A 12799-nucleotide genomic window follows, 5' to 3' on the forward strand; every position below is an offset into this window, starting at 1 on the left:
CTTCTCGGTGACCGTTGGAATGGGTTCCTCGCCAATGTGGAAGCGGTGGTCTACCAGCTTCCCCTTGACTATGGAGATGCTTCTGGACTTGGACGGCTTGATCTTCATGCGGGCCAGCTCAATGTTTTCCTGGAGCTTTCCCAGTAGCCGTACAGTGCAAGCCTTGGTCATGGTGAGTGTTGTGAGGTCGTCCATGTAGGCTCTAATCGGCGGCAGCCTCAGGCCAGGTTTTATTCGCTGTCCTCCAACCACCCATCGAGAGGCCCTGATGATGACCTCCATGGCCAGGGTGAAGGCTAGTGGGGAGATGGTGCAGCCGGCCATGATTCCCACTTCCAGATGGTGCCATGATGTAGTAAACTCTGTTGTTGTCACACAGAGCTGGACATCCTGGAAGTAGGCCTTGACAAGTGATGTGAGAGCTGGTGGGACCCTGAAGTACTTGAAGGCTGTCCACAGGAGGTTGTGAGGAACTGAGCCAAAAGCGTTGGCGAGGTCCAGAAACACCACGTGGAGGTCTGTTTTCTCCCTCTTGGCGACCTGGATCTGATGCCAGATCACACTGGCGTGTTCCACACACCCTGAGAAGCCCGAGATACCTGCTTTCTGGATTGACGTGTCAATCAGGTTGTTTCTCTGTAGGTATCCTGCCAGTCTCTGCGCGACCACACTGAAGAAGATTTTTCCCTCGACATTTAGAAGGCTGATCTGGCGGAATTGGCCGATTTCTGAGGAGTCCTTTTCCTTGGGGATCAGGATCCCTCCGGCTCTCCGCCAGGATGTTGGTATCTCCTTCTTCTGCCACACGACTTTCATCAACTTCCAGAGGAATCGCAGGACATCCGGTGCATTTTTGTAGAGCCTGTATGGAACTCCGTTGGGACCTGGAGCTGATGCGGCCCTTGCTCTGTGCACGGTTTTGTCTACTTCGCTCCATCTGGGTGGACTAACATCTAGCTTGTGCTCTGGTGGATTAACTGGTGGCATGTCAGATGGGAGTGAAACCTCTTCCTGGTGTCGGTCATCTGTGCAGGACTTTTTTAGATGTTCTTCCAGAGTGGCCTTTGACACTGAGAGACTTCCGCTCTTCTCCTTTGTGAAGAGACTCTTCACAAATTTGAAAGGATCTTTGTAGAAGCGTGTTCTTGTGTGCTCCTTCCTTCTGCGCTTCTTCAGGAGATTTTCAGCCCTCCTCAGTGTTGCAAGCCTGCTCTGAATCTCTTCCTGCAGCACGTTTATTCCTTCCTTCTCCTCCTCTGTGGCCTTCCTCCATTGCTTCTTCAGCTGCCTTCTCTCCTTGACAAGTCGGTCTATTTCTGTCTGCCTTCTGGACTTGGTGGGAATTGACGGAGTAGATTGTTTGCTTTCGTTCACTCCGAACCGCTCCGCTCCATAGGCATAGATTAGGTTGCCCATTCTCTCCAACTTCTTCATGGTGGACCCTTTGATCCCTTCTAGGATGTTGCAGAGATCAGTGTTAACCTCCTTCCACAGCGTCTTGTCGCAGGACTTTGGCCACTTTACTAATGGCCTTCGCCCCTGGATCTTCTCCTCTGCCGGTGGTCGTGATGTGTTGGGTTCAGGTTGTTCTCCTGTGCCTTCCTCCTCCTCTGGGGCAGGGGTGTTGATGTCCTGCAGACTGTGGTGTGTATCCTGCTGCTGAACTTCAGTCGACTGACTCGACCTGCTTCTCAAAAAGTAGCTGTCGATGCGACTTCCCTGTTGACCCTTCTTTAGGCACCCTTTCTTGCCCTGGTGTATCTTCAGGCCATGGGTGGAGGTAACCCTTGTCCAGCCACATATGCAGTTCTGGAGCGTGTGTCCTGCTTTAGCTGTTGAAGCCTCGGGTATACTGGTCATCAATCTCGTAGTCTTTTCCGTTCCTGTGTTCGTTACCGGGTTGTCTGCCGATGAGCCATCTTCCGCCCCCGCTCTCGCAGGCTCAAGGGGTGTTTTCTTCTTAGAACTTTTCGTAGCCAATTTTGGGTGGGACTCATACACTACTCGTGCTGAACCCCGCCGCCACGGGTAGCTAGCCCATGGCGGCCCCGTTGGGACACAGATGTGTCTGTGTGTCATTCTTTACGAAAAAGGTTGATTTTTTCAGCGCTTCCGCACCGCAAATCTAGGCGTCAACCTGCATGAGGAAGTGGTTTTCAACCAGTTGGTAACCAAATGGACCCCTTATGAATCTTTAACTCTTGAGAGCGTACAATGAAACCAAATGTGTCCATTCGGTGTTCATTTTACGCTCTCAAGAGTTAAAATCTTTTTAAACCCATTTTGGTGTTAGCGTTACGCTTTAGCTATTGGAAAACAGCAGATCTACAAGCTTGTGCTATTTTTGAAAAATCAAACAGACATTTCTTTTTTAATCTGATCTCAGGTCAAAATGGGTTAAACATCTGCATTACTTAATTTACTAAAGTCTACACAATTAGAGAATATAAAATTTATTTTATTCATTTGGTACCACGTTAGGTGGCAAAAGGTTGAAAACCACTGAAGTACATGAATAGATTTGACGCTAAACATCCGTCAACCATTTTTCTATAATGTGTGTAAAGGCCTGCAGTCTGTAAAAGAGAAACCTGCAAACACACACACACACACACCAATATATATATCCCAATATTCACGTAAACACAACAACAATAACAATCTCATTATGATTATGTATCATGTATTATGTCGTGCAGTGCTGCTGTGCCACCATAAAAATGCACCGTGACAGAAACAGGGAGGAATCCATTCATATCAACCACATGCAGATATACAGTACATGTAATCTACCTCTGCAGTGGTACAGTAGCCTCGTGCAGCCACGCAATCAGAGATCTCTGCCTGCACTGCCACGCAATCAGAGATCTCTGCCTGCACTGCCACGCAATCAGAGATCTCTGCCTGTACTGCCACGCAATCAGAGATCTCTGCCTGCACTGCCACGCAATCAGAGATCTCTGCCTGTACTGCGACGCAATCAGAGATCTCTGCCTGTACTGCCACGCAATCAGAGATCTCTGCCTATACTGCCACGCAATCAGAGATCTCTGCCTATACTTGTTACGTCTGTGAATTGAACGGGCTTCTTGGACCGGCAGCGCCATCAAACACAAATACCGTACACACACACACCGTACACCATACACCGTACCGTACACACACACACACACACACACCGCTTTAATGGAAACCAATCCTGGTATAATACCGTTCCAATATGAAAGTCTTTGGATTTATTGTTTCAACGATGCCGTTACTTGGAACTGTTTCTCCACCCAGTTCTATAGACGCATTGAATTCAGAACGTCAACAAGTGGTATGGAACAGGGCAGAGAGCTCTCTGATCGCATGGCTGCGCTGAATGCAGTACTTTCATCCCCAACAGACACAGTTCATACACGAAAACACTTGACTGCACATGAAGACAGTCCAAAGAAACAGTAAACACAAAGTACAGACACAGTAGTGTAGTGATGTACAGAACAAAATTACTTTCTGACGTTACAATGATGCAAGGCAGGGTTTTTAGTCGGCATGCCTCCAAGGATAGGAGACAAGTCACGTAGTAGAGGACCTCTGTGTGTGTGTGTGTGTGTGTGTGTGTGTGTGTGTGTGCGCGTGCGTGCACCACTGGAGTGATCAGCGCCAAATTTCTCGTGTAATCCCAAAATATTTGTAACATACTTTCAACCTGGATAGTCAATGTAGAGGCAAAAAACTGCATTATTTGGCCGGTCAACATAGCGATCCAGATCCACACGGAGGCCATGCCACGTATTGGATCCAGATCCACACGGAGGCCATGCCACGTATTGGATCCAGATCCACACGGAGGCCATGCCACGTATTGGATCCAGATCCACACGGAGGCCATGCCACGTATTGGATCCAGATCCACACGGAGGCCATGCCACGTATTGGATCCAGATCCACACGGAGGCCATGCCACGTATTGGATCCAGATCCACACGGAGGCCATGCCACGTATTGGATCCAGATCCACACGGAGGCCATGCCACGTATTGGATCCAGATCCACACGGAGGCCATGCCACGTATTGGATCCAGATCCACACGGAGGCCATGCCACGTATTGGATCCAGATCCACACGGAGGCCATGCCACGTATTGGATCCAGATCCACACGGAGGCCATGCCACGTATTGGATCCAGATCCACATGGAGGCCATGACACTTATTAGATCACGTCTTGTTTATTGACCAATATTGAACGAAAAGGAAACATGGGCTGCTGACCGCACGATAAGATACGCGCGTGTGTGTGTGTGTGCGTGTGTGTGTGTGCGCGTGTGTGTGTGTGTGTGCGCACATCACATACACACATCTGCCTGCCAGCCAGACATCTCTGTCTGTGCTGTGGATGGTCCCACATTTATATTGCCTAAAGAAAATCAATGTGTGCGAGTGTAGAGTCACACGATCAATGTCTCTCGATCTGCCAGTGTCTGTCTGTCTGTCTGTCTGTCTGTCTGCCTGCCTGTCTGTCTGTCTGTCTGTCTGTCTGTCTGTCTGTCTGTCTGTCTGTCTGCCTGCCTGTCTGTCTGTCTGTCTGTCTGTCTGTCTGTCTGTCTGTCTGTCTGTCTGTCTGTCTGTCTGTCTGTCTGTCTGTCTGTCTGTCTGTCTGTCTGTCTGTCTGTCTGTGTCTATTGTCAATAACTCTGCTCTCATTCTGTGAACACCCGTCGACGACGCTATCCCCACTGTTGATTTTTCATACTGTAAGGAAATGTGGAATACGGTATGGCTTCTAATAAAGATCAAACACAACAAAGGTATTCTTTGGAACATAATTATAGTCAGTGTGTAATGGTGTGTAAATGGGACATATAGTCAGTGTGTAATGGTGTGTAAATTGTAACACAAGTCGCAGTCAATGGACTAAATATTCCAACACATCAGTCCTTTGGCTTAACCCATTCTGACCTGAGATCAGATTCTACAAATGTCTTATACATCCTGACAGTCTTCTGAAAAAGCGATGTTTCTATATGTCAGTCGTTCTTCGATTTAAAAAAAATAAATAGCAAACCTACAAGCTCGTAGGCCACCGAGTGGTGCGCTATGAGCTTGTAGATCTACTATTTTTTCAATAGCTAAAGCATAGCATAATGCCAACACCAAAAGGGGTTCCTGCCCAAATTGGCTTAAATGCATTGTTGATAAAGAGTACCACCGACAATGAGGTCCAACAACGTGTCAGTCAAGTTTCAAATGAAAGGGTTTTGGTCACAGTCAACAGTGACGGTTGTATATAAAGCAAGAACCTTTAAGCATCTTCCTCAGAGTCAAAACACTGACTCTGAGGAAGGTGCGGGTTGAAAGATCAGTCAGTCACCTCCTGCAATAAGCATGCAGACTTAACGAGAAGGCCCTGAGAGACACTGAAAAAGCATCGGAAACTCGTGTCATCAAACTATACAATTGTTTACCGTCGAGCTGGCTAGTACTCCTAGTAGCCCTGCTAGCTCACATGCTAGCCCAGCAGTCTCTGCTGCTGCTAGTCCTGAAGCTAATTCTGCTAGCTTGGCTAACTCTGCTAATACAATTGTTTACCACAGCTTACACTATGGAGGCACGTCAAAGTCAAACCTGACGTGTCTGTCGGAAGCCCCGGTTCCGTTTTGAAGCACCCGCGTCCACAGACCATCCAAAAGGTATTTTGGAGCAACTTAGAGAAAGGTAAACTCTTTTCATTTCAAAGTTGTATTGGAAGAGTATATGTTTCTATAGAAACACAAAATCTAAATGAACAGATGTGGAAAAGGCTCGCAAGCAAACCAAATCGAAGAACGACTGACGTAGAAAAAACTGTCAGGATGTATAGAGGACATTTTCAGAATCTGAACTCAGGTCAGAAACAGGGTTAAATAACTATGCATAACATTGAATTAGAAAGAGTTTAAGGGGTGACCACATGCAAAAGACAATATCCATGCGGAGACAAGCAAACCACCACAGATGTCCATCCACCACTCACTTATTGCGAACGCAGTGAGCACTTACTATGAGACCTAGCAGATCATGTCTGTCTGTGTGTCTGTGCGTGTGTCCCCCCTTTGTGCCCATATATGGAGCTGAGTGATTTATGAATCACTCAGCTCCATATATGGGCACAAAAGGGGCCGGGTCCACATATACAGTAACAGCGGGACAGACACACAGACAGACAGACAGACAGACATGCACACACACGAGCTGCGTTCGCTTCACGCGTTTGCGCGTCTTACTTGTTATTATAGGAGGTCAAACAAGACAAACCACCACAGATGTCCATCCACCACTCACTTATTATTATTATAGGGAGGTCAAACAAGACACAGTGAAGTATAAGAGAGGCCATGAGGAGACATGTGTAAACTCTCCCTGTTCCCTCCACCACCAGGCCATGAAAGACACACATCTTACCCTCCATGTTACCGCTTGACGACGAGCCGTCTGAACCACATAGCGGAGCCCGGGAGAGATATACATACAAACATACAGTACAGGGAAGGGTTAATAGGTCAGTTAGGGGTTAAAATGTTAGCGGGATGTAGGGGGGGGGGGGGTTACAGTAGTATAGGAAAGACTGAATGTAGTGTAGTGTTGTTTTGTGGCAGCACATTTTGATTTTAGTTTTAGGGCTGTATTTTGCGTGTCTTAAGTACCAGGTCTTATTCCCTAACTTGAGTAAACTAAAGACCTGGAGGCGTGATCAATGCCATTTGGCTATTCTGAGTGGCCAAAGAGCATTGACCACGCCTCCAGGTCTTTAGTTTACTCAAGTTAGGGAATAAGACCTGGTACTTAAGACACGAAAACACACTGGTCCTTATCATGGAAAATATAAGGAGTCATCACTGTGATTGTTAATTATTAGACAACACCATACTATACGTGTGTGTGCGTGTGTGTGTGTGTGTGTGTGTGTGTGTGTGCGTGTGTGTGTGTGTGTGTGTGTGTGTGCGCGCGTGTGTGCGTGTGTGTGTGTGCATGTGTCAGGGGTCTTCCAACGTGTCCCTGACAAAGACTTGTCCGTGGCAAATTTTTAGATTTTCTGTTTTACACACCAATGTTCTTATTTTGATCACAAGACACAATTGTATATACGTCTCCCAAGTCTCCAGGTTTTCTTCTAGGATGTGTAATATGACACTGATTTACTACGACAGTATAGTTGGACTCCAACTATAAGCAGGCGCGGAACTACCGGGGGGGAGGGGGGGGGGGGGGCTGTAGTCTCCGTCCGGACTCCAGGGGGCCCGGGGCGATACCCATTTAACCCATTCTGACCTGAGATCAGATTGATACGACGTTTCCACTGGACACACACACACACTGGTCTGATTATAACCCATTCTGACCTGAGATCAGATTCTAAAAAAATGTCAGTCGTTCTTCGATTTTTCAAAAATAGCAGACCTACACAAGCTCGTATAGCGCGCCACTCGGTGGCTGCGCTACGAGCTTGTAGATCTGCTATTTTTCGATAGCTAAAGCGTGACATGACGCTAACAGCAAAAGGGGTTCCCGTTCAGAATGGGTCAAAGCATTATCTCTCAGGGCGCGCTACACAAATATATCTATACACATCCTGTAAGTTCACTTAAGAAATAAAACTATAGTGTTGACTAATCAGTACAAGTATAGCTCTTATTTTGAAGAGGAAGAGGAAGTCTGTTTGCGGTTGTGTATTATATAGCCTATACTTCCATGACAGACTTCCAAGTTTGTTTTTCCAGATCATGATATTGCCAGGAGGAAAGGGGGGGGAAGGGAGGGACTGACCGTAAACAGTGATTAGAAGTGATGGTGCTTTTAGCCAAAGTTTATATTATATTACCATTATGAAAGCCATGATGCTGCGCATCTTTGACTTAAACAATGTGTACACACTTTGAATACACGTCAGAGTTACAGGCCTGTTATGGCCATACAGGAGCTATATTAGCTCTTCGTGTTGTTTCTGGTGATGTTATTGTCCAGCTCATTTTGTATGTCCGTGGCAAAGATGGAATGTTGACAGAAATGTCCACCACAAGCCAGAATGGTGATGACCGCTGGTGTGTGTGTGTGTGTGCATGTGCGTGTGTGTGTGTGTATGTGTGCGTGTGTGTGTGTGTGCGTGTGTGTGTGTGCGCGGTCTCACCCAGAGAGGCGTAGGAGCCAGGCGGCAGGGCCGCGGCCGAGCTGAAGGGTGACGAGGAGGAGGACGAGGTCATGGCGGAGGTCACGGCGGGCATCCTGGTGGTCCGGGCGGTGGCCGTGGCGGCCGCGTTGACGTCCACGTCGCTACGGGAACGCTGGAGGGAGGAGGAGCCAGGAGGCCCCGCCCCCGACGACGACGGAGTCCTGCCGGGCTGAGTGGCTTTGGCTGAGAGGAGGAGGAGAGGAGAGGAGAGGAGAGGAGAGGAGAGGAGAGGAGAGGAGAGGAGAGGAGAGGAGAGGAGAGGAGAGCAGGGGTTAACTGCCCGTTTCTACTCACGGATTTGAAATGGTAAATTCTGCACCCTTATGACATAATCATATTAATTACGAATAAGAAAAAGGGGCGTGTCCTTACATCGGGCCATGCTTCCTCCCACGGAGCTCTTCACAGCCTGGGGACGACTGTGGACACACGCACGTGCACACACACGCACACGCACACACACACACACACACACACACACACACACACACACACACACACACACACACACACCGTTTATGTGGTTAAGATGCATTTCGACTTTGTTATTCTACGGTCTGCTGCTGTAAAAAAAAATAACGGCACAGGAAAAACGTCGACACCGCGCCGGTCGTTATACCCTGACATATACTGTAGATAACCGACACCGGGATCAATACTCTTTCTATACCAACACTATAGTGCTGACAGGTGGAAATAATGCATCCACTGATGAAGTGGACGAGTAATTACTGAAACCGAAGACCGACTCATATAGGCGAGTATAGGAAGACAATAAACGTGACTGATGGAGTATGGACGGTCACGGTCGTTGTCTGTGATAAGAGTCCAGTCATTTTCTTCTGTTGTGCGGTTTATCTTCTATACGCCAGTGGTTTTCAACCCCTTATCTTCTACCCCTTACAGTATCTTCCATACGCCAGCGGTTTTCAACCCTTTTCATATCAAGGACCAATATTTGTTCTGCATTTCAGCCACATAATACGGACCACCATTTGATGACATTTAGCCTTGCCAGACCCTTAACCCATTTAGGCCTTAGACGTCGAAAAATAAAAATAAAAAAAGTCTTCTGAAAGAATATATATTCAAAGATGTGTGACGCATATTCACGATAAAAAATAAAGAAATGAAGGAAGAAATAACAGACAATAGCTAAAGTATAACATAATGCTTAGTTAAAACACCAAAAAGGGTTCCCTGTCCAGAATATGTACTAAAGAATACGTACAAATCTCTCCATACCGTATTGATGTTGGTACCATAGAAGAGACAACAGACACAACGTTGATCAAAATAACAATGCTTCTACATTCTCTGATTATGTCGACTTCTTGTAAATTAACTTGAGTAATGCAGATGTCCTTGGTTTCATTTTACACTCTCAAGAGTTAAATATCTATATATAAAGGGTCCATTTGGTTATTTCCAACTCTCCAACATTTAGCTGGGGACCACCTGGAAGTACCACCGCAAGGACCACTGGTGGTCCCCAGGCCCACTGGGGGTCCCCGGGCCCAACGGGGGTCCCCGGGCCCACCGGTATACACTTCCTGGAGCCGGCATTGTGAGGCAGCGGTGAGACGTCTGTTTTGTCTAGCCTCCAGGGAGAGCGGTTCATTTCTCTCAGTCGATCAATAACGTTTAGACAGGGATTGCCGTTTGACTCTGATGAAGTAGCAGGGGAATCAAATAGGGCTCGTTCAATCTGCAATCCACCAAAGATATACATACGCTATACCGTTCAGTGCCACAAAAAATTACCTAAAAAGGGGCGAGTGAAAAATGCCGTATTGTGCCGAATATGAGACAATACGTCTCTAAATGTTTTGATGAATTGGAAATGGTGGGCCCTATTGTAAACAAGTGTAATGCTTCATGCGGAATTAACAGTTTTTGTATTGAGTTGTACTTGAAATGTACTGTATAATTCTGCAAACAATCACCCCCATTTTTCAAGACTCATTTGTGGAAAAAGAACATTGAATGTCAAATAAAATAGTCCTATAGTCCCCGGTTATAATACGACCCACGATTTGTAGAATATTTCCATTGGGGAATTACTTTCATTTAGGCACCGTATGAATAGAATAGTTGATTGGTTTTGTATGTTTTTCCCCAAACCGAGTTCTTTGGCCGTGAGCAGATTCAATCAACCACCCAATCAGTCAACTGGTTATCAAAGAGAGGTCCTTGAGAGATTCCAAATGGACGTTTATATAGGTCTGTAACTCTGTGCAGTTATGATGGACGTTTATAGGGTCTGTAACTCTGTGCAGTTATGATGGACGTTTATAGGGTCTGTAACTCTGTGCAGTTATGATGGACGTTTATAGGGTCTGTAACTCTGTGCAGTTATGATGGACGTTTATAGGGTCTGTAACTCTGTGCAGTTATGATGGACGTTTATAGGGTCTGTAACTCTGTGCAGTTATGATGGACGTTTATAGGGTCTGTAACTCTGTGCAGTTATGATGGACGTTTATAGGGTCTGTAACTCTGTGCAGTTATGATGGACGTTTATAGGGTCTGTAACTCTGTGCAGTTATGATGGGGGGGGTCATTGAACTTTAAAAAAAAAAAGTTTGAGAACCGCTGCCCCCCTCTCCCCCCTTTCTTCACCTCCTCTCAATCAATAAAATTAAAGAACCAATCACTGCCGGTGGGGATACGGGGATAGAGGGGGGGAGGGGCCGGGGGGAGACACGGGGGGTCTTATCTTACTTGAGGCTCTCCTGTGAGGACGACGAGGATCGGTCCGAGGCGGGCAGTGACATCAGGCTGTCTCCGCTCCTCAGGTGGGCCTGCAGAGCCTTCTGATAGGACGACTCCAGGCTCTGGAACAGCGTCTCCGCCTCGCGGCTGAAGTGGCTGTGGAACGCCCAGTAACACCTGTGAGGGGAGGGACACACATTTTAACGCCCAGTAACACACCTGTGAGGGGAGGGACACACATTTTAACGCCCAGTAACACCTGTGAGGGGAGGGACACACATTTTAACGCCCAGTAACACACCTGTGAGGGGAGGGACACACATTTTAACGCCCAGTAAAACACCTGTGAGGGGAGGGACACACATTTTAACGCCCAGTAAAACACCTGTGAGGGGAGGGACACACATTTTAACGCCCAGTAAAACACCTGTGAGGGGAGGGACACACATTTTAACGCCCAGTAACACCTGTGAGGGGAGGGACACACATTTTAACGCCAGTAACACCTGTCTGTGTGACAGCAAGGGAGGGAAACACCCATTCAGGACGGGAGTCGGGAACCCCTTTTGGTTTTAGCCATTGAAAAATAGCTACAAGCTACAAGCTACAAGCTCGTAGCGCGGCACCGAGTGCCACGATACGAGCTTGTAGATCTGCTATTTTTTTTAAATCGTGAAAATGCGGCACAAATCATTGAATATATATTCTTTCTGAGCGAACGTTTTGAACTCAAATCTTTGCTTCTGGGTTTTGCACGAAAAACACTACTTGGGCTAAATTCTGCCATAGCCACTTGTCACCAAATGTGATCACCTCATCACATTTGTGATGACGGCTATGGCAGTTTTTAGCCCAAGGAGTGTATAAATCTGGCAATGGATTCAGGATCATGACACGCCACGTGCCACTTCAATCAGCAGCTGATTGAAGTTTCCCAAGGTCGCCGGCTCGGGCGCCCTATAGCTAAAGCATTAGAGCATGCCCTGGGCTACATCTGTGCAAAATGTGGCGCTTTTAGACAAATTAGTGTGAAATATCCCTAAGGTCAGAGGTCAGTAACAGTGCGGTTTGACTTACTTCCTGGCTACAGAGCGAGCCTCCGCGTCAGCATCATGGATCCCTTTCTTTATGGTCTCCATGAGAACCGTCCCATGTCTGAGGAGGACACAAAAGGCATTAGAACCGTCCTGTGTACTGGAGGAGAACACAAAAGGCATTAGAATAACCGTCGAGGGCAATTATACTAACTGCAACTATACTCCCACAGTCACAGCTTTTACGGAGAGAGGCAGCTGTATAAACAAAATAAAAAACAATAACTTTGGACCGTCAAGATTGTTCAGGGTCATTTCACAATCACAGACACTCAGTTGAAAACAGATGATAGACCATGCCTGCAAATGGGGTTTCCACTATTGGGGAGGATGTTTCAAAAAAAGAACAAATCTCATAATTCAACTAAGTGTTACATTAAAATATGGAGCAAAAAAGTCGTAGTCACTAAAAGCAGGCTAATGGAACCGATCGATACGTTGCATACGGAATCTGAGAGAGTGGTGCATCTCAACACACACACACACACACACACACACACATAATGTGTGTGTATGCCTGCGTGCGTGTGTGCGTGTGTGTGCCTGCGTGCGTGCGTGTGTGTGTGTGTGTGTGTGTGTGTGTGTGCGTGTGTGTGCGTGTGTGTGCGTGTGCGTGCGTGTGTGCAAGACAGAGGCAGGTCAGATCAATGAGAAGAGAAGAGGAGAGCTCCCCCGGTGGCCGAGGGTCAGATCGGGTTTCCCTCGCTATATGACCACTGGGGGGAGGATGAAGCAGGAAGTGGTCACATACAGTCTGAGATGGCAAACCCACGGCTATCGCCATGACAACTGCTGAG

General features: G+C 47.1%; 1 protein-coding gene across 3 annotated transcripts in view; it reads right to left on the reverse strand.

The window, feature by feature from the left end:
- Nucleotides 1-12799, reverse strand: part of LOC308311921 (CLIP-associating protein 1-A-like) — a 106892-nt gene that overhangs the window by 40157 nt on the left and 53936 nt on the right. For all 3 annotated transcript variants that reach the window (XM_080758721.1, XM_080758720.1, XM_080758719.1), the window contains exons 12-15: nt 11986-12063; nt 10918-11085; nt 8566-8612; nt 8152-8376 (exon numbers count right to left, since the gene is read on the reverse strand). In XM_080758721.1, coding sequence (XP_080614847.1) covers nt 8152-8376; nt 8566-8612; nt 10918-11085; nt 11986-12063 — 518 coding nt within the window. The remainder of the gene's footprint in view (nt 1-8151; nt 8377-8565; nt 8613-10917; nt 11086-11985; nt 12064-12799) is intronic.

The sequence above is a fragment of the Protomyctophum bolini genome (assembly GCF_963924005.1).
Source record: "Protomyctophum bolini genome assembly, chromosome: 24".
NCBI classification, from domain to species: domain Eukaryota; kingdom Metazoa; phylum Chordata; class Actinopteri; order Myctophiformes; family Myctophidae; genus Protomyctophum; species Protomyctophum bolini.